Source organism: Sprattus sprattus, assembly GCF_963457725.1.
Source record: "Sprattus sprattus genome assembly, chromosome: 2".
NCBI lineage: Eukaryota > Metazoa > Chordata > Actinopteri > Clupeiformes > Clupeidae > Sprattus > Sprattus sprattus.
This window is the reverse complement of record NC_137921.1, coordinates 62,647,339-62,668,880: the sequence shown is the minus strand read 5'-3', so window position 1 is coordinate 62,668,880 and position 21,542 is coordinate 62,647,339. Positions and strand designations below refer to the sequence as shown.

The window sequence follows — 21,542 nt, the reverse complement described above, 5'->3', positions numbered from 1 at the left end:
GGTAGCCTGGCCAATAAAGTTGTTAAGAAGCAGTTTAATTTCTGCTGTAGTCATTTTTTCACGTGCACGTGTTATTGGTGAGGTAATCTGGTATGTTTTGTGCATTTTGAAAATATGATTTTTGTTAAGTTATGAAATGACCGCATGACGTCTTTGCTATCGCTAGATGTCACACCACTCTATGTCTGACGTGTCGAAGAAGTGAGGGTGGTATTTGCGATTATTCAAAAAATGGCTGATGGAACGAAGGTGGTCGAAAGTGAAGTTCTCGTTGAGGCACTTCAGAATTTCGTCAAAGTCGGAAGAACACTGCTCGAGGATGCAGAAAAAGACATTGCACAAGGTAACATGGCTGTTGTCACTACATTTGCCACTGGAACTCTAGCCATTTAGTGAGGTTACTAAATACGTGTTGCTAGTATCGAGATATGCTGACTAATCGAGGAACGTGAGTAATCGCAGTTCACAGAAGATGAGGGCTAGGCGAAACTCATATATATATATACAAACGGATTATTCAACTCCGTTACACTAGCTCCAGTGGTTCGCTATGAAAACAACACAATCCAAGTTCAACCCAGCGGACCAGTAAGGCTAGGGTCAGTTCTTAACAATACATTGTAGCGAGTTTAACGACTGCAACTATGTTTCCAAGGGTCTCTGCAAGAGTTTGCTGCAAACAAATTAAGATCAATGTTTGGAATGATTGCTGCAGGGGCCACCTTCTATAATAGGTGCGTATGTGGGTATGAATTTGTGCAAGTCATGGGTTTTGCACAATCGAATTAAAAGTACTGAAAATAGTGTGTGTTTAAACAGCCTCTCTGTGAAGAAGAGGAGTGAAGCAGAAGACCTGTGGAAAACCTTTTATCAGTAAGAAAACCAAATCACATTAGACATACTGCCCATGGTATTGCGTTTTGCTTATGCATCTAATATATTTCCTCAGAAGCCCAGGTGTACGGGATGTCGTTGAAGACCTTTTGGTGCTGGAGGTTTGGCCACCATTACACACATTTTAGAGTCAACACCTGCTCTGTGGGGTAGACTAGGATCGGTTTCCATCTGGATAAAGGCATCTACTGTATGATCCCTGACACATAGGTTGAGTGGGATTCCTTCCTGGAGCGTCTGGACTCCGGGTTGCAGATGAGTGATAAACTCCTGGCGTGTGCTTCTCCAGTGGAGACACTGAGTGCTGACATAAAGCTAACAGATGCCAGGAGTGGAAAGTGAGATACATTTTTTATGAAATATAAGTTTACACAGCTAGGCCTTGTTACTGTGAAGTCTTTTCTGTTGAGTAGCTGTGTCTCCTCATTCAAAGAAGAAACCAAGAGTTTAACACTTATTTGTTGCAGTAAACAGCACCCTAATTCCAAGGTGTGAATTGTACCATAACTGATTTACAATTCTGATAAACTACGTAGAGCTCTTTAACTTCTCCTGTAACCTGTTTTAGATCAAACCACAGCATTATGGTTTATTGGCAAGTCTAGTGGATACAAATATATTGAACTAATATTGGGTGTTGAGGGCCTTTACATTACTACCCACATGATCTGTTTTATGACAGCAATTCAAAATGGCATTACTGCATGGAAAGTGACTACCATTTAAACACTGTCCTTTTGAACTTGGGCTGATTTGTGGTGCTGTTTAGAGAAGTGACTCTGGGTGGCTACTATGGGAAAGCTGAAAGTCTCCTGCTTGTTTTGATCCGTCACTTCGGATGACTACCGTGACGAGACCACGTGACTGAGCTCGAAGGCCAGAAGGTAAATAGAATGCGTATAATTTGTATATCAATGCATTCACATATTGGTTTGTGCATGATTATTGTGAAAGTAACTTTCAGTTCAACAAGGATATTCCTAATCAGTGCTTCTGCCGGGTGTTCATTTATTTTCAATCCATATTCGCTTTTCACTCTTGCACTAAAGAATGTATTCTAAAACATTAACAGGTTCTTTAGTTTATTTTGTTAAACGCATAACCGTTAGTTTTAAAAGCCTCTGATGAAGGGTACTCAACCAGAGCTTTAAAGAAATAAACTGTGAAGAGCCCCTTTCTGGAAGTCAGGAAGGGGTCAGAGTGAGTGGGAAAGAAGTCAAGAAAAGCCTTAAAAACCTTCCCATAGAAGTATACTTTGTTTTTGTAGTTGACATGATCCTTTTTTTCCCCCCTGTGACAGAGCCTTCTTGAAGCTCGGTCCTTTAGAGTGCTGGTGGTCTCGTTTGGATGTTTGGAGGGGGCTCAGTTTTGGCTTCAGCAGACTGGGTGCACATTCGATATGTTGCTCGACCCTCAAAGAGAGGTGGGGAGTGGGGGCAAAGAGAGGCTGTGAGATACTCTAGTGAAGAGTCAACAACCGGAGCAGTTAACAGTAGTTTGTTAACCAAGATGTTTAATGTGTTTAAAAAAAACAAAAACGTAATTATGCCAGCACAGCAAATATCATTTTAGGAATCACAGTTTTGAAATCACTCAATATAAATATGAGTGAAAAACTGAGAACAAATCAATAATCTGAAATTCATATTAGCTCACATGACTAAACATCAGACATCTAGCTGTGAAGGCACATAGCAGATATCCCAGTCACACAACAGTTAAACAAATGAAGAGCATCCATTGAAACTCTCAGTTTTATCACATTGATTTCCCTTGACAAAAGTCCCTATTACTGATACAATTGTCTGTTGTCTAATCAAAAACATCACATCATCATGGTTGTCATTTGTGTTGCAGATTTACAAAGCGTTTGGTCTGGGAAGTTCATATGCAAAAGTGATGAAATTCAACGGTATGCTGCAGTATTCAGAGTATATTGTACTCCAGCGAGCATTCCCACAAGTTCCCCCACAGTTTATAGACGATCTCTATCAGGTAAACCAGAATTTCAATCTTGTTGCCGGTGACATAAGGCCAGTGCTGTGTTTTAATGGTAACAAAATGGTATTCAAAATGAGTGTGAAGTTGTATCAGTATTGACAACATTTTGTTATGAACATTATTGCAATCCACTACACACCACTTGTGTCCATGTAGCCACCGATGAGTAGGGTCTACATGTAAAGGAGGGACTGTGGAGTAGGACAAGGCCAGGATTCATTCTCCGGACACTAGGGAAATCAAACTACTGTTCTGGAGTGTCACTGTTGACATTGTGTCACATGTATCAAGGGGAACTGTTGGCCTGGTAAATTGAAGCTGTGGGATGTGCATCTCCTGTCCATATAAGGCCATGCATATTAAAATGCATAGTAGCACATTGTGTTGGCAGCATGTTACCATGAGATGGGTTCAAGTGTGTGCGTTCAAGGAGAGGGATTTAATGTCACAAGTAACAAATCAAAACGAGCCGAGGCATCAACCCATTAACCTTCAGAAACTAAGACCGGGCTTGTTTATATTCCCACTGGAATGGCAAGAGTTTGTTTCTCAACTCAAATGTGTTTCCACACCATTATGGCACTGTGTTGACAGATTACGTATTGAGAAACAGCATTCCATTCCAGCTTCACAGTGGGATTGAGCACAGTCCAGTTGGGCTGTATTCTTGAAGCCCGGAAAAACCCAGTAGGAAATCTTGGATACTTTGGATAGCTAATCACACCGATAGACTTGTCTGTGGCAGACTGATGCAGTGTAGAGGGAACACCTGGTTTCTGGTCTTCGTAAAGGAGGTTTTGAAGGATTGTAAGGGCAGTGATGTGTGGCCATTGTGGACTTACATGGAGAAACTGAATGGGTTGTTTGTTTCCTAAAATGTCCTATGCGCCAGGTTATTAGAAATCTTCAAATTCATTGCAGTGGTGGTAGAAGGCTAGTGTCAGTAAGCGCATGGTAATGACACACAACTATAGAGTCTGATGGACAGGCATCAGGAGTGCTACTAGGGAGTGCTAGCTTCATTGGTCAGCATGCCTCTTGTAGGTTTAGTGAGGTTTACACTATTTGGATAAAAACAGGGTGGAAAAGGCATCTCGGTATCAGGCCACTAGAGCTCATGAAAAGACTGACTTCATGGATATGTGTGAGACATATTGACCTTGGACTCTCACTCTGAAATTGTTAGGTCAGGATGTCATTATTCTGGGGGTCATGGTAATGATTAGCCATGAAAGGGGGTAGGTGTGTTATTTTAAATAACTACCCAAGAGAGAATACGTTTCCAGTGAATAATGTCTTGAAACAAGTCCAGGAGATGATGCTCCACCCAGCTGTTGAATTGAAGATGTCTGAATTGTGCAATCAAGTAACGCCTGTGCTTCATCATTTTTCAGTTGGGTGGAGACTTTGTCCTGGATGAGGGAGGTAAAGTGATCTTCTCTCACCCCAGCAAGAGTCCAATTGACAGGCCCAAGTTTGGAGATTTTCTTGCAGCCAACTCCTAAAGAATCTTCTGAGGCACTGAAGTTTTGGATATGGTCCTTACAGAGGACAGTCTGACCAGCATTGTATAAATGATGACACAACCCACATTCATATAATATGAAGGGTTTTGTCTGATGTCCGTTAACAAGACGGGTTAGACTAGTCCTCTTGACTCAGGCACCATTTCTGATCTTACAGGACCTTTGAGCTGAGTTTTTATGTGTGCTTTCCAATCTAGCGCTTTTTGAATACTTAAAGTGAAATTTGTTCTTTCTTTACATCAAGTAATTCATTAGAATCTTGTCATCAGCACAGATATGTGATATGAAGTTGCACATTCATTTTACTTGCTAGTAATAAAGACAAATTAATACAGTTTGATTAGTTACATGGTATCAGACTTGTTTATTATCATTTTGTGAATAGACTATGTCTAACCACACCAAAAGCTACATAATAATCTGAAAGTGTCATGAAGTCACCATACATTCTCAAATATAATCTACTCTCTATTCGGTAGTTATCTATAAACTTAAATATATACATTTAAGCATACATCATTCAGCTTCAATAAAGACAATGTTCAGAATAGCAATCAATAGTTGCACTGTAATATGGTATTCCTCTGTGCGTAGTTGTTTTACAGTACAAAATGTTTTCTAACATCAAACTCATCAACCATTTTAGCATGCTGCTTTGAAATAAATGTCCTTTAAAAAGCTATTTATTAGTTGCTAAATAGAGGCTACATCTTCTGATAACTTAATGTCAGTTCTACCCAGAGCTACAGCGTTGAATACATCCTCTGAAAAAACAGGTAGTGTGTGAAGTCTGTAGATCAGGCCTCGAACTCACAGAGGTAATACATGCGCCTGTCACAGTAGTTGTCCCACCAGTCTCCGTCATCTGATGACATGGCCACACAGTTCTCCCGCTTCCCTCCATCCGGCTGACTGGACAGGAAATGCTTGCGCCACTGGAAGTAGGTGACCCGGGTAGTGTCCTCGAAGAGGTACAGACCTTCTGAGCGGAGGTCGTTGATGCCCAGCCACACAGGCCAGTTCCCAGTTGGGAAGACGGCGCGCACGTACTCGGCCAGGGCCTCCTGCTCCTTGCGGTCGCGTGGCATAGCCATCCGACCGCCGCGCTCCAGACACTTCTGGGCTGCACCTGCATATGTGTCGTACACCCGGTAAACCAGGAAGCACTTGTAGCCCACACGTCGACCCTTCTGACAGCCTGACGGTGAGGAAGAGGCAACTTAAGACAATACACACATTTAAACAAATATGGTTTTGGTGTTGCTTAACGGGCCAGTTTATGGAAGTGTAAGAATAAAATAATCTACGAGGCGATACAAAATAAAAGTTCTCTATCACTTGAGCAGTTTAGTTCCCTGACCTGTGAGGACTAGTAATGGAGATGAGATGACCCCTGATTGAATATCACGATCTGGAACTGTTATATTGATTATATTATTTTTATTTTACACAGCTAGTTTTCATGAGTCAGGACTGTGACAAACCTTCCAGACGTCCTATCTCCTTGCGGTTCTCCTTGCTGAAGTGGGAGACCTGCTGCAGGCTGTCATCCATCTCAGAGAGCTTGTTGTCCAGCCTGGAGATCCTCTCCAGTATTTGGGTCACTTTGACATCCAGGGTGTAGTGGCCAACATTTAGCCGGTGGATGGCCTGGTCCATTGCTGCTAGTCTTGACACTGAGGAAGGTTACAGTCTGTTAACCAAAGGATGATTGAACAAAGTCCCAAAGCCAGTTATTGTACGCCACATGATGCATGGCAAACACATTTATAATAGATAGTATTCCATGCTGTCATTTTACCTCTATGAAATACATACCACTCTTCCCATAAGAAAATGTGTTCTTACAAATTAATCAAAAGTAAGTAAATGAAGGAATGTTTGCCCTTTTGTACTCACCAGCTCATCAACAAAACAAAAAAGTAATGTAAATCAGGGTCTTTTGGAACTCATTTAAACACACTCTGTTTAGTCACAGCAATACAATTTACGATGGAGTGTCTCTAAAGACAAAATGTTCGGTTGCCTTGGCTCTATGTTCAATAACATGATTTTCAAAAATAAAAAAACAAGAGCCCTTTATGTGAGGGCTCATTAAAAAGACAATGTGGCAATTAAGACCAGCTATAATTCAATGTGTTTTTTATATAAGTCCTTGCTGTCAAAGGGTGGTCTATAGCTTGTATGAAAGGACTGTATGAAGGAATGCATGACACAGACTTTACAACAAATGAAACTGTTACCAGCAGCACTTGTGGTGTAGTCTCAAGTGTACATTTTCCATGTTTCATAAGTGCAGGAGAAAGCCACATACACACATAATTGTAGTTATTGTCCATGTCTGACACGGGTGAAGTGGGTTCTGGCTCTATGAGCATTCCATCTCCTCTCTCAGTCCTCTCCTCATCTCTCATCATAGCATTCTGTGTGTGGGGGGAGAGGATCAGTGCACTCAACATGTCTCACACACCACATGTCTCAGAAGAATGTCTTGTCTTGCTTAGGTGAACACAAACTGTCATAGGTGCATCGCATGCCTTTTTTCACCACACACGCAAGTCATCATGCATTCCTGCAGAATTAAGATATTCCTGTTCAGGCTTAAGACATGCAGCTGTTTCGGGTTCCCCTTTGCTTCAAATGTCTCACCTCTTTCAATTCAAAGTATTGTGCACATAATATAGTGAGAAACAGTACCCCAGCACACATTTGCACCTTTGGCTCAGTATTGAATCAACAACTATTTATGCTCTTCAGATTGCATGCTTTAAGATTTGACTCCTTCGGCTCTTTAAAGCTTAGTGAAGAAAGTTAAGAACACACCTGGATTAATGTAGAGTTGCCAGTGTCCTCCTGATTGTCAGGTCCTTCACTTCCAGTATCACCAAAGGAAGGCAAAGACAAGCACAAGACGGTCACAATAAAGGCAGCTATTTCCATTTTCCTCCAGAAACGTGAGGTTTTAAGCCTTAGACTATCCTTATTGGTTTCCCCTGGCCAGCCCTCTCTCAGTCCCCCCTCTCTCTCTCTCTTTGCTCTTCCAGCCTCTCTCCCCTTCAGTTTTGTCCTGAGTGGGCCTTACCAACAACAGGAAATGTCTTTGTTTTCACTCCCACCTCCCTCTTCCAAGCTTTGTGTTAACACTGCACTTTTTGTCCACAGCTGTCTGAAGGGCAAACGCTCGTTGTATAGTCAGGTTTGTGTCATTATACTTTATTTTTAACAGCCCTGTTAGTCTAGACTTGTGACGCTACGTCTGTGGTAAGCCCAGTGTTCAGCAGGAAAAGGATTTGTAGTCAAAGTGAATGAGGTGGTTTAAATGAGAAAGCACATCCTTGTTAGATGAAATCACTACCAAGGGAAGGAATTCTCATTAAAGCGCCTCATGAATGCTTCTTTCCACAAAACCCAATGCGGTTTGGATGGGAATTAGGATATATGGGTGTGGCCTGCCCGCTCAAGGGATCCAGTGTGTTATGCAATGCCAATGTTCCCAAAGTTTGTGCTGATGAATATGACTTTGCATCGTGCTTGCCCTTCCTTTAGTATAACCTAAATATTCTCTCCATGGCATTTTTGAGACACGTCTTTGGAATCAACTTTGAGCTTTTGAGGGCCAAGTAAATATTCAGTGATTACCAATTAATTTGATACTTTGAAAAACAACCCAGTAATATCATATTGTAAACATTACCAAGGTAAAATAATATCATGACGAAAACATCTTGACAGCGAAACCAACTACAGGGAATCAGATGAAAGTACAGATGAAAGCTCTACGACAGGCCTTTAATGCTGTAGAGGTGCAAGAGACCCATGATGTGTGTCAGTGCCAGGGTGATCAGAGGTGTTGTGCTGCCACACAGTGGATGAGACGGATAGATAGAGTGGATGTTGCCCTCCAGGAAAACACAACTCACACTCCACTTCAAAACCTCTTTTTTTTTCAATCTAGGGTTAGAATAGGAGAGTCATTTTTCTTCTATGGTGTGATACAGGCAGTTCATTTAACACCATAAACATACTCTTGGTGTAACATACATAACTGGCATACATCAATTATTAAGAATGACCGATAAGTCTAGAAAAAAGGAGTATGTTACACACGTTACACTGTCCTCACTGGTACCTGGCTGCCACGGACTGGATGAAACCAAGATAAAAATCAAGCTGAGACAGACGAAGAAAGTGCTCTCAATTTGCTGTATTTGCATGATTCATTTCAAAATGCATGAGTGCCATACCAAACACATAGCAAATGGGATATGAAGAAAGTGTCCATACAAAAGGTTAAATAACAACTATATTCTCAAGTCTTAGTGTACAATAGATAAGGTCTAACAACCAAGCTAGTCTACTAATACATCCACTTTAGTATTATACTGTGCACAGTCCTGGCTTTGCACTAGTATGTGGTCAGAGTAACAACAGTGATCAATTGTCTTAAGGAACTTAAAAGGTAAATGCAAGACATTTTACAAAATTACCTGATTTATTGCTAGTTTGGAAATTAACACTAAATGCATTCATCTAGAATGGTCCATTTGTTTCCCATAATGCTTTGTTCGTTAATGAATAACCCAACAAATAGTGTCAATTTGCATTTTTTCCGTTCAGAATAAAAACAAATAGTGTAATTAACAGCATACAAAGTCTTTAGTGTTCCACTTTAGCAGTTAATGGGGTAACATAAGGTTTGGTGAGAACGCCACAGAGAATGCCATGAGCTACAGGAATAAATACAGAAGGCAAAATTAAGTCCAACTAGTGCGTGTGATGTCATAGGTCCTTTCCTTTGGAACTGCATCCAATGTCCTGAGTCTACGCAGTCATTACCAGTTGTCCAAAAAGTCAAAGCCAGTCTTCACCACGTTGCCAGCTGAAAACTGAAAATGTGAAAAAGAGAATATTGAGAGTTATGTCCCAAACAACTTTGGTCCAAAAGTATCTGAAGTTTGTGTGTATATATAAGTCTAACAATAAATACAAATATATAAATCAACGCACTGGCTGCACTGTTCAAGGTTATTCCGTACACAGTATTCGATGGAACCACTGTGTGGTGTTTATAAAAGGTGGACTGCAAAATGTGATGGTGTCCTTACAAACTACTCTCTAATTAAACATTACAGAACAATACCAACTGCATCTTCTGGTCCAATAATGTCCTAATCCGACTTCTTCTAGCAATGAGCAGTGATAAACAGAACATTTGCAGGCAGACACAACGAATGAATGGAGTGGACAGGTAAACTCACCTGAGAGAGGGTGGGGCTGGAGCCTAGGGAGGCCTCCTTCTTCTGTTCCACCTTAACAGTGCTGTAGGAGCGTGCTGGAGACTTTGAGGCCAAGCCTGGGCTGAACACGCCGTCCATGGGGCTCACAGAGGGCAGAGTGCTCTGGCCGCGCTCCCAAGCAGCCGCCGAGGACGGCACACTGGATGGAGCTGCTGGGGTCACACTGATGGCAGAGGGGGTCACACTGATGGCAGAGGGGGTCACACTGATGGCAACAGGGGTCACGCTGATGGCAGCGGCTGGAGTAACACTGACGGGTATTGGAGGAGGGGGCGCTGGGGGTCTGGGCGCTCTCTGTTTGGTAGGCCGTGGGGGTTCCTCAGCGTCCGTGCGAAGGTACGATGGCAGGGGTTTCTCCCCTTTCTCCATGGACTTGATCTGGCTTGGGGTGAGAGACTGGAAGTCAGCCTTCTCGCCATCAAGCCTGGATCTCTCCATACTTATCTTCCAGAAGGAGGACTCCTCTTCCCGTCGACCCGATGTGTCATTATTTGAACTCTTGCTGCTTGGAGTCACTTTGGTAAGCTGATTGTTCTGAGTAGGTTTGCTTGGTTTTGGATCAGCCACAGTGAGAATACTTTGCTCTGGGGCACTGTAAGTGAGGCTGAATTCAAGCTGACTCTGTTCAAATGCACAAATACACATTGGGTCAAAATTCAAGAGGTAATTGATCTGTAGCTCAACTACATTGAAAGAATTATCACGACACGTTATAATAATATGTGTACCGAAGTAGATGAACTTCCCAACTAGATTCGACACATTGCATTGACGTAGGTGTACCCACCTTTGTTTCCCAGGAAAAGGGTGCCGAATGTTCATCTTGCCAAGTAATGTCCTAGAATAAAACACATTGGCAATGAGTAAGTATCGTAAATATTAACAGGCATTATTTGGATGTGCCACAAGGCCCTAACTGAACGAACCAAGTGATGTTTAAAATATTCATCATTCACCACTGTCTTGTTTGGTTCACCAAAAATAGAACATATTTCGTCTGCTGCGGCTCACAGCTACGTCAGATTGTTTTGGGGCCGAGAATCAGTCGGCTAGGCATTTTTAACTATCTGAGCTAGCTAGCTAACATCAATAGCCACGGAATGTTGTTCTTAACTAAATGAGACACTGGACATTGTCAAGAAGAATTTCCAACATTTCACTTACCTCCTCTCCAAAGTGTACAATTTTTTGACCTGTCTGAATCAGCAATTTCGGATAACAAACAACTTCTTCGCGGTCCACCCTGTGCATACCATATCGGGCTCTGATATGGGGATCCATCATTACATTGTCGATGGCCGAGTCTTGTTCATTCGAGGTCATGCCGTCCCAATCAGATCCATATTTCTCTTTAATTTTTTCCCTCTCCTGCATAATTTTTTTGGCCATGGAATTGATGGAGGAGAAATACTCAAACTTTTTCTCCTCCATTCTATCTGCTTCTATCGCAGTCCCGACCATCGTCGTGGCAGCCATTTTCTAAACAGCTGAAAAACGTTCGGCTGTGACGTTGGCCTGTTCGGGAAACAGGTCGTCCGAACAGAATGACACCGCAGTAACATGATTTTCTTTCATAATAAAAGTAGTTGCTTATAGACAAACATAGTTCAAAAAGTGGCAACGTCTTACATAGCTTGGTATCTCATGATAAAGCCAGTTTACAATAGGGCAGACGCTCTTACACAGTCCCCGTTTTTTGTTTACAAAGTGAAAACATTACACTGTTCAAGAGGTGTACGTGTCTGATTTTATGTCAGATATCTGGTCACTTTAGTTTACACACAGTTGACACTGAAATCGTTTTAAATACACAACTGCAATTTCTGCTTTGGCCTAGCATACGCTACGACTACGTTACCATAAAATAAATGAAAGTCTCGCGAACAAGCTCGGCTACTGATGAAATAGGAATAGGTGCGGTCCCGAAAGTGGTTGGCTAACCACACCTATTCATTGAGTTTCCAGTGTTGTCGTTGCTATGGGATAAATGATTAACGACAACTATAGCCTGTTTATTATTGGTCTACCAGTCACATTTCGTCACAGCGAGTGAGTTGAATGTCGTTCAGTGCCTGTGTAACTAAATACTCTGCACGTGTACAGTAGCCTATCGACAGCTCATGGCGACTACTGCTCCCCCCAATTTTTCCTGGGTTGAGCCCAACAAACTGGCCGGCCTGGCTTATCCCTGTGCCACGGGTCACTATCAGTTTCTTTTCGATAGTGGGATTCAACATCTAGTTTGCTTGTGTGAATCACTTCCACCCCATCACGACAGTTGCCCTGGACTTCGAGTGCATCATATTGGCATCGTGGACTTCACTCCGCCTAGTTTGGAACAGATAAAGACGTTTCTGTCCATTGTCGAAGGTGCAAACTCAAAGGATCAGGTGAGTTACAATACTTACCAAGTAGGCTGCTTTCTGGATGTTTGCCTCCTGGTCAGATTGATTAAGTTTCCCTCTCATGACAGATTCCATTATAACCCTGGGATATGAATTGGTCCTTCTGTGTAGAGACTTTTGATTGACATCTTTGCATCTTACAAACCTCTGGCTGAATCCAAATATAGGCCTGTTAATACATGGGTTAACTATAGCCTATTGGTCTACATTGCAGGGTGTGGGTGTCCATTGTATGCATGGCCATGGACGGACAGGGACCATGTTGGCGTGCTACTTGGTGGAGAAGAGGAAAATATCTGGAGATGAAGCCATAGAGATGATCAGAAAAATGCGCCCAGGTTCCATTGAAACCAGAGACCAGGAGAAAACTGTACGGGACTTTCAACAGCATATTCAGTAACTTTTCACAAGTGATGACAGACTGATGAGTAACTTTTATGCCACTCCCCATTGCCATTGGAATAGATGCATGGTAAGATAGTGTCAATGTACAAGCTTCTTGGGGAGGAAGTGTAAAAAAAAACAGCCAAGAGGTGTATTTAACTTTATTCAAAATAGGGTACAGTTGGAATACAGAGAAATAGTCTCAGCTAATTCTTAGATATCCACATATGATCACGTAATCAACCACAACTGTCTTGAGACAAGAGTCTAATCCTATGATTTTCTTTTAGGAGTCTGCAACAGTCATTGTTGGGTGGTTGGGGGTAAGCAGATTGTAATGGAATCTGTAAGAACAGGTGTTTCACTCTGCGGTATCTTCATTTGTAAGAATCAGGTCTACTGTGACCTGAAAAATATCTGATAAAAAAATGTACAAAAAAATATACCTTTCACTAGTTCCTGCAAATGCATCCAACATTCAACGAACTAGACGGTCAGTAAGCAAAGGCAGAAGGTGTCTGCTCTGATCCAGCACCTTTACAATGAATCCAGAGTCCATGGTAAGTCATTCCAGTAATCTTTATTGAGTCCCAGATGATCGCTATAGTCTAACCTCCATAACTCAGGACAGTGAACATTTGACTTTGCGGCAATATATTCCTCTTAAGCACTCTCTCTGCAAAGAAAACAGGTCCCTTTGAAATTGCCATCACGGGTCAGATAAAAAGATACATTTCATTTAGGAAGACCAAAGCAACACAATTTCCACAAACCATTCTTATACACAAGAGAAAATTACCTCAATGTGATTCACTTTTTTATTTGAAAAATTGTAAGACATAATGTGTGTGCAACTTTGAACACAGATCATGTTTGTTTAGTCAAAACTGGTTTAGTGTAAAGATCTAATGCTCACCATGACGGAATACTTAAAGCTTTGCTTACATAACTGGCAATATAACAGTGTCATTAATTCCAAGGCTAAATATGTGAAAAATAATACTTTGTATAATTTTATACAAATTGTACAGACAATTTCACTTTTTTTTTTGTAAAATCTGTATTTATTTGATTTACAAAAGCCTAACATGAAACAACCAATAAAATGAAACCAAATAAACCTGTAACCTAGAATGAAAAACATGTGTTTACATGTCAGTTTACATCTGAGCAGAAAAGGAGGATATTGACACTAGAACCTTATAGATAATTAATTAAAATGTACAAAGTAAAGTCAGGTCTTTGATCTCTTGAAAATTTTACACAACATGTTCAGTAAGTCTAGACATTTGTGACCGGAGAGATGTAGGTGGAACTGTAGACGCAACAAATTATCATCTTGCATCAATTGTTTACTTCCAATACTGTGGTATAAGTAATCTATGAAAATGACCAACCGACCTTCTGGTAATTAGGCATGTTCTGTCCAAAAAAAAATCAAATAAAAACAAATTAAAATGGGGTGGGGGAAACCAGGATGTTTCAGATAGGTTTCCTTTTCGTTTCAATTAAAACTGAATTTTATAAATAGGAAAAACAAATCTATGGCATGAGGATCAAATAAATACGTTCTACACAAATGTTACATTCCTACATTTCGTGTTTGTTATTTAAAGTTGAATTGAAATCATTTTCCATCCTGTACTCATCATTGTCATACTGGTCATTCTTACACCAGTTGATCACACTGCCACTCAACTACGCAAATATCCATTCAAATCAAACAAAAGTTCAAAAAAGAACAGAAAAAAACCTGAAACTGCAAAGAGGGGTCACAGGAAAACATGACCACTAAAAACTGTCAAACCTTTGAGCAAAAAAATGGCAAATTTGCAGACAGTAAAGCAGAAACTGGAAGATACATGTTGCCGGTCTTAATTGAATTGCAGGAATGTTTAACTTTTTCTTTCCAAATGAGTACAAACTGTACAGAGGCATTGAGATGACACTAGTTTGTTCTGAGGGATAGAAATGCTCAAGTGAACGCCCTTGTTAGCTTGCTATACAAATGACGAAAACAGGTTTTACAGTGTAGCTATGCAAACATGTGGACCCTTCGGTAAGACAGTTCCTCATTATCCCTGTGTTAGCGGTGTATGGAATGGGTGGTGTTGTTATCTGTGTGGATGACACCATTTCCCCATCACAAATTCAAAATCCGAAAGCAGACTATGCTCACAGAGTATAGGGCAATGTTAATAACAGTAAAAGGTTGGTCGTGTTTTGGGTACTTATTTTCATGGAAAACATAAAAATAAGTGGGAAATACGCAATGCAAAGAAGAGAATGAAACACCATAAAATATCCCACATTACTGTATACTAATAATTAAAAAAAAAAAAAACATTAAAATGAGAAAATATGCATCTTTTCCCCCCAAAATTTCATGAAACCAAAATATAACCCCCTTCATGTGAATGAAAAAAATTCTCAATAATATAATTAAAACATTTTACAGTGCTTTTTCAATAATAACTTTGAATCTTTAGAGGGAAAATTATGCAGTATTGTCTCTCTTATTGCAAAGGTATATCTAAATAGTATTTCATGGTCCAGTTACTCACTTAAAAATAAAAATAAAATACAAACAGATTTTGAAGGGGGAAAAAAAAGTCACTAGGAAACTCAAACTAGATTCCCAGTGCTACGACCAGGTATTGGCGTTTGGGTCTCCCTAACTAAGGCTCCAGTCTACTACTTAGTGTTCAGTTCATTCTCCAGCTCCATCAGTTTCCGTGAGGCCTTGACCTTGTTGGACACCTCCTTTCCCTGGGAGAAGAGACGCTGGCGTTCCTTAAATGTGAGGCTCTCTGGGGGGGCACCTGTGATCAAGGTGTCCTGCTCTGGTGCACTGTAACAACAAGACTGGGCTTGAGTGGAGGAATGATGTTGAGTCTACCATTTGGGGGGTACTTTCTGCCTACAAATATACTTCAAGTTTGGAATCACCCAGAAAATGATACGCTTTCCAGCAAAACTCACATTTTTATACATCAAATAAAAATGCTTTGCAGCATTACAGCTTGGCTGCTTATTCCCTGAGCAGACCTGGCATCATTTGGAATGTGTGGGTTACAGGATGAAACACCTCAACTTAGATCTGTCGGTCGATAATATATTTTCAATAATATTCCACCTAATCGGTTCCTTTTGCTAATTGTCTTTTACTCAGATATGGATTTTATTTTTAAACTCTGCCTTGAAGAACAGCTTCAATTGGGGGGACATGTGAACCTTTCAACAACAAGGAAACTTCTCAGTGATTCCAAATTTCTGAATGGTAGTATAGGTGCATGGGTTTGACAGTTGGGGTTGGCCATATAGTACTAAGTAACTACGGAATGTAATCAAGCCATGTATTTATTTATCTATTTAACTCTTGAACCATTTGGACACTGAGATAAGTGAGCATTCTTTAGTTATACTGTCAATATATCTGAAAGGTGTTGGGCAATGGCGAGGAGACGCATTTGTCTCTGGTAGAATCTCATCACTCACACACTCTCTCTCACACACACACACACACACACACACACACACACACACACACACACACACACACACACACACACACACACACACACACACACACAGTGGATTCTAGTGTCTTTTGCTTACCTTTTAATCCATTTTTCCTTGTAAACTTCTCCCGATCCTACAAGCCCTGTTGTGTTTCCAGTGTACGAATTAAATCCTGTTACGATTTATCAATGATGAAAAACAAAGAATGTTAAGTGAACATTATGAATCAATTCAACAGTTCCCTTCAACAGCTGGTACAACAAATCTCTAAAGGCATTGCAAAAGCTGCTGGGTCGAGTACCAGATTTCCATAATGAAGGCCTATAATATAAGAGGAAATAGCTGGTTTCCAGTTCGCCACATTCAAAGAAAATGGTTAACATCTGTGCTGTTGGAAGCAGCTTATCTATAGTAAACATGGTTATTAAATCTTCTTTAAGGATTGTAAAATTCAATGCAGCACTCATAACCACCAGTCTCAGACTAGACTATATTCTACCCAGCAACTTTTTTTTTTTGCAATATCTCAAGATGATGAACAACTTTGATTCTTTTTCGTCCAGACCGCAAGAAGCTGAGCAGCAAGAGTAGTCGGATTAGCGTCAGAGGCATTCCAAAGCATATCTGAAAGCAGGGTCTGTCGAACAACTGTGGACTGTCAAAGGTGGAGGTCAAAAGGCACTCTTCAGCCAAGAGGCTTCTATGGTTTCAAGTTTTAAACAAACACCTGAACCATAAAATGGCCGATGCAACATTATACTACTTTCTTCACCATTTCACTTCCCATAGGGCTTAAATTTCTTATTTTGTCCAATTATGATCCAAATATGGTTTTATGGTGACTCAAGACAAATGGCCAGGAAGCCATATTCTGACCTTTCTGTGAGCATTCCTTGACCTCCATCCTCCACAGTCCCCAAAATAAGCATTTACCCGAGGCTCATATGTCCAAGTGTCTGTCAGAGCACGAGGACCGGCTGTCCTGTGCTACAACCTTCAAGAATCTCTTCCAATGAGTCCTGGTTGCCCATATTGCATACTGATTTGCCATGGTGAATAGCACAACCAGAATCCAAATGCATGTGGCTTGGTTTGGGAAGGCGTGTCTTTGTTTCCCAAACAATGAAGTATGAATTGGGAGGGACAGGGCAGACACCAAACACATGTCCAAGTGTGGACCAAGGAGAGCACTTCACAGGGCAGCACGGGCGAGGATTTCAGGAGCTAATGCTCCGGTGCTAAAAACAGGCTTCGCTCTAAAGCAGGCTTTGGCCTTTTCAACATCTGCTCCTTCAGGAAAATACCACACACTGAGAAATTTGAAAGCAAACACTGCCCAAGAGCAGAAAAGCCGCTCTTTTAGGGATTTTTAATCGCATTCGTTGAGCCAGATGTAAGCTTATACTTGTGCTTTTATTGTGATGAGGAAATAAAAAAGGGAGAGGTAAGCTTGAGCCAAGGATACCATTTGTTTTAAATAAACTGGAATGCCTGGATCGTTACAAAAACACAGTCTGAAATCTTTCGTGATATCCCTTGCCGATAAAGGCAGGCTCAGAATTTGGAGGCTGGACTTTCTAAACCCTGAAGAATGTTCCTTCTGGCTTTTGCACAGGGCTGTGCTGACACCAGTGAAGTGATCTCCTTTGGTGTGCAACTGGTCTGAAGTGGCCAGAGCCTCAGGTCCGAGGTCACCTGAGGCCCCAGCCCACCTTCAGTGGGGAGGGCAGGGTGAGGCGGGCAGGTGTGATGAAGCAAACAGACAAAACAAACACATGGAGACACAACAGCCAGAAGCTCACAGAAAGACACAGAGACAGACACACCTTAAGCCACACAGAAGCCCACCTAATCTTTCAAATTAACCTTAATATTTTTCACAAGTGACCAACTAGTAAGTGGTGGCTTTCCACAACATATTTCAACGGGAGACTGTGTGCGTTAAGATGGCTGCAGACAGACGAGAATGAACTCACGCAAGGAAAGAAAAAGCAAAAAAGCAGAGGCAGTAAATAGCAAGGGATTTCGTATCAAATGAAATCAGTGGTCTTTAAAAAGCAGGGGGGGAGGGGGGGGGTAGTGCAAAGCATTTAAGCAGATTGGCCTATTTTGAATTTCAACACCAGCGGTAGTGCCAAGGTTAGTGATTGGTCCCTCAATCAGAATGATGAATAATGCAACTCAGGTCAAAACTGGTCTGCCAGTTGGGGGAGTGTCAGGGCACCTTGTGCAGGTGTGACATGCAGGTGAGGGATGCAGTGAGGTACACTGGAGGTTCAAAGAGGACTCTGCATTGGCTGGGTTGCATTACTGCTGGCATTCATTTGTGCATGGCTGTTTAAACCTTGAATTATTGTTCCAAAATCAGACCCTCATCTCAAACAAATCTAAATCTACCATCTAAAAGAAGTATTAAAATAAGTAACTACGATGGCTGCAGGCCAGCCAAATATTAACCAATTACAATTAAATATGAGCATGGGTAAAAAAAAAACATAATAATACATTTCCCAAACCACAACTTAGATTTAACCAACACTCATGGACATCCCACTAGAGGGCAACAGAGACCTTTTCAAGTAAGTCAACAAAATGTCAGCATGTACAATCTACGTCAAATTGCACTAACTGTTCTTCCTATCTATGTAGAGCACATTTTTGGAAGGCTGTTTTCCACAGATAGAAGTAGTGAGTATCCTACACTAAACAGTGCTAAAATATCAAACTACTGTACGACCAGAACCTTTGAAACAGCCACAAACAAATGGGATGCCTCATTCTTTTCAGATCAGTTCCCCCTTTCTCTTGCCAAGTGAGACTAGTACTGAGGAGAGTCGTATCTCTGGGACCCCACCACCATGAGTGACAACAAGCATGGCCGTCCGGCCAGGGAGCTGAGGCACACGCGCGGGCACGGGGGGGCGAGACCAGACAGACAGGGGCAGGGTGGCAACACCAACAGTACTTTGATTGGACGTCTCGAAGTGCAGAGTGATCGATCACAATTTTTTTGATTTTGATTCGTTTTGGTGAGGAGGGAGTGAATAATCAATTGCTTTTACGCACAGTGAGTGATTTTTACAAGGAGAGGAATCGTTGAAGACGGAGGATAATTACGTGGGGGGGGGGAAATTTCAGGACAAAAAAAAAGGACAAAAATTTCACACGAAGGACAGAAAACTAACACTTAAAGAGATGGAAAATAGACAGACAAAAAAATCAAGGGAGATCGGATTGATTGAGCAGCTACTTCTACAGATCTACGGACTGATAAAAGACGGGCATGGAGGGAAGGATGGAAAAGAGTGAGAGGGGTGGGGAAAAGTGGGAACGGGAGACACCCCTCTCAGCTGAAACGACTGGATAAAACAGGATCACAAAAAATGACACAAAAATGTATATGTGAAAACTAAACGAGAGAATGAGGAGGAGTGTGTAGGGTGGGGGAGAATGGGGGGTTGGGGGGTTACTCCTCTCTCCTCTCTCCTCTTCCGTCTCTACCTTTAGAATTGGCTGATGGAATGAAGTTGGGTTTGGTGGGAGGGAGTGGAGGGGCGTGGCCTGCCCGGCCTGTAGTACTGTTGGCATTGTCAGCAGGCAGGTGGAACGAACTGGACAGAAAGATCCCGTCGGACATAGGGCGGGGCTTTCGCGCAGGGGGCGGCGGCTTATGCTCGGCGGGTGGGAGGTCGCCGTAGGACTTCCGGGTCGCGGAAAGCTTAACCTGACCTGCTGGGCTAGCATCCTCCTCCTCCTCCTCATCATTGTACGAGACAAACTTGGCAGTGTACAGGGTGTCAGGGGATGCGACCTGGGTTTTGAGGTAAGAGGAGGTGTTTCTCTGGGGTGGGGGCGGAGGAGCGCTGCTGTTGCTGTGGTTAGTGTTGGCTGTGTTGGCGGGGGAGGCGGGAGGGGGGGGCTGGTAGTCCCTGGGTAGGGGCGGTCTGTACAGACCAGGCTCGTCGGGGGTCAGCAGCTTGCGCTCGGCCTCTTCGTGCTGCCGGCGCCTCCCCGCCTCCAGGCGGTTATAGTACTCTTCCTCCTGTCTCCTCTGGTGGAAGGGGGAACAGCCGGTTAGAAAAAGCTAGGCGAGTGGCCAGCTTTAGGCTACGCTACCAGGAGGTTAGGCGTGATCTACCTAGTGACTACAGCTACAAGGTTAGTGGACAGGCTCATTCTGGTGCAAATTGATTCACTACAGGGACAATCTAAGCCTCCATTGCCTACTTCATTCAGTGATTGGGTGTCGTATCTGAGGTGGGATGTGTGTGTTGAAAGGGGGGTGTTCCTGAATGTCATGTCTGTGTAGTTGGGTGGGGGTTGGCTTCTCTGTAGTGTTGTGCTGGAAGGGGTGGGGTTGGTTGGGTGGGCTGTGGGCCTAAGAAAGGGTACATTTTTCTGGCTGGTCTGAGGGCTATTCTCAAGGACAGGTGGCTTGGGGAGAATCTTCAGTGGGCCATTGGGTACTTCCACGCAGGCTTGATGATTCTCTAGTTATCTATCCATGATCCCCTTGTGTTAATGTAATTGTTTTTTGGTTGGTTTAGGGAAGGGGGGGATGCCAATGATGAAATAAATGGGGGTGGGGCACTGATGAAGATGTGTCTGCTATGGCTCAAGCCATAGCCAGGATGGTAGGGAGTTTGAGTAGGGAGGGGGGGCCACTCATAACAACTGACCAAAGCAAATCTTGTGAAACATGATGATGACCATGAAACAAAATTGGAAGCAAACCTGAAACTGAAATGACACTGTGGCTTTTTTGGGGGTTTCCGTGTAGTAAGGGGGGGTGTACACAGAACACACAAGGAATGGGGGCACATTTTCAAGACATGCAGTTGGACATGACCATCAAGTGGGGGCGCCGAATTACCAGTGGTCTGAAAAATGACTCACAAGACACTTTGACAACACCAGCAAAAAACAGAACTGAGATGACCACACACTGAAAACAATGGAGGTTGGGTGTGTCGAGACATGAAAGAATGCAAATGACCACTGGTTCAGACCACTGGTGATTCAGACGTCCCCATCCACAACTTCAAATAACCAACTTTGACAGAGGACACACAAATACAACTGCTGTAGAAACACCGCTCCGCTGACATTAGCTTCTCAACTCACATCTCTTCTGTTCTGTCAACTATTATCTGTCAAAAAACGTTCTCTCTCTGAAAGGCAAAGGTTACTTCCTGTGAATGAAAAACCCTGATTGCTGATCCTGACTTGGGTGAGTCCAATAGCCTTCCATGTTTTCTGCTCCCCATAGAAATCAGCTTTGCATGAGAGTAGTCTCCTGTGTTGACCAGGACTATAACCTTAGGAAGTCTCAGCGGTTAGCACAGTCACAACAGTCTTCTATTTTCTGCCTGCCTGGCTCTGCCTGAGTTCTGACGTGTGGTTTCTGACTGATCTTGGCATGGGATTACGCTGTCTAAAGAGGCTAAGATTGTTTTCTTTTGGTCTCCACAACAAAGATGACAAAGGTCTCCAGGCTGTTTTTGGTTGATGAC

General features: G+C 42.3%; 5 protein-coding genes across 12 annotated transcripts in view; 2 read left to right on the top strand and 3 right to left on the bottom strand.

The window, feature by feature from the left end:
* Positions 1-231: 231 nt before the first annotated feature.
* Positions 232-4,768, top strand: selenol (selenoprotein L; the record flags this gene model as incomplete). The annotated part of the gene is made up of 9 exons (XM_080860358.1): positions 232-343; positions 656-734; positions 820-873; positions 950-995; positions 1,105-1,232; positions 1,664-1,778; positions 2,195-2,317; positions 2,752-2,889; positions 4,290-4,768. 9 exons carry the CDS (start codon positions 232-234, stop codon positions 4,398-4,400), a joined length of 906 nt encoding a protein of 301 aa, XP_080716484.1. The 3' UTR covers positions 4,401-4,768.
* Positions 4,769-4,866: 98 nt separating this feature from the next.
* clec11a (C-type lectin domain containing 11A) lies at positions 4,867-7,361 on the bottom strand (the record flags this gene model as incomplete). The annotated part of the gene is made up of 4 exons (XM_080833089.1): positions 4,867-5,619; positions 5,906-6,097; positions 6,736-6,844; positions 7,245-7,361. 4 exons carry the CDS (start codon positions 7,359-7,361, stop codon positions 5,219-5,221), a joined length of 819 nt encoding a protein of 272 aa, XP_080689215.1. The 3' UTR covers positions 4,867-5,218.
* A 1,242-nt stretch (positions 7,362-8,603) lies between these two features.
* Positions 8,604-11,282, bottom strand: cUnh1orf198 (chromosome Un C1orf198 homolog). Its single transcript, XM_080860676.1, has 4 exons — positions 10,883-11,282; positions 10,506-10,556; positions 9,680-10,339; positions 8,604-9,307 (listed from the first exon to the last, which is right to left on the bottom strand). Exons 1-4 carry the CDS (start codon positions 11,192-11,194, stop codon positions 9,254-9,256), a joined length of 1,077 nt encoding a protein of 358 aa, XP_080716802.1. The 5' UTR covers positions 11,195-11,282; the 3' UTR covers positions 8,604-9,253.
* Positions 11,283-11,838: 556 nt separating this feature from the next.
* LOC308382835 (dual specificity protein phosphatase 23-like) lies at positions 11,839-12,523 on the top strand (the record flags this gene model as incomplete). The annotated part of the gene is made up of 2 exons (XM_080860357.1): positions 11,839-12,108; positions 12,338-12,523. The coding sequence occupies 2 exons, from the start codon at positions 11,839-11,841 to the stop codon at positions 12,521-12,523; spliced, it is 456 nt and encodes a 151-aa protein (XP_080716483.1).
* Positions 12,524-12,804: 281 nt separating this feature from the next.
* Positions 12,805-21,542, bottom strand: part of afdna (afadin, adherens junction formation factor a) — a 118,213-nt gene continuing 109,475 nt past the window's right edge. For 7 of the 8 annotated variants that reach the window (XM_080832259.1, XM_080832260.1, XM_080832263.1 and 4 more), the window contains 3 exons: positions 19,759-20,080; positions 16,126-16,201; positions 12,805-15,358 (listed from right to left, as the gene is read on the bottom strand). In XM_080832259.1, coding sequence (XP_080688385.1) covers positions 15,202-15,358; positions 16,126-16,201; positions 19,759-20,080 — 555 coding nt within the window. In that variant the 3' untranslated portion in view covers positions 12,805-15,201. The remainder of the gene's footprint in view (positions 15,359-16,125; positions 16,202-19,758; positions 20,081-21,542) is intronic. The other variant, XM_080832265.1, reaches the window with a different exon arrangement.

What these genes read in the sequence shown, in the direction of transcription:
- cUnh1orf198 (XM_080860676.1), bottom strand. Translation starts at nt 11,194, where the DNA reads ATGGCTGCCACGACGATGGTCGGGACTGCGATAGAAGCAGATAGAATG. An exon ending in TTGTACACTTTGGAGAGGAG is followed by an intron (nt 10,557 to 10,882) that starts GTAAGTGAAATG and finishes GTTTTATTCTAG; the next exon opens with GACATTACTTGGCAAGATGA. An exon ending in CCTTTTCCTGGGAAACAAAG is followed by an intron (nt 10,340 to 10,505) that starts GTGGGTACACCT and finishes GCATTTGAACAG; the next exon opens with AGTCAGCTTGAATTCAGCCT.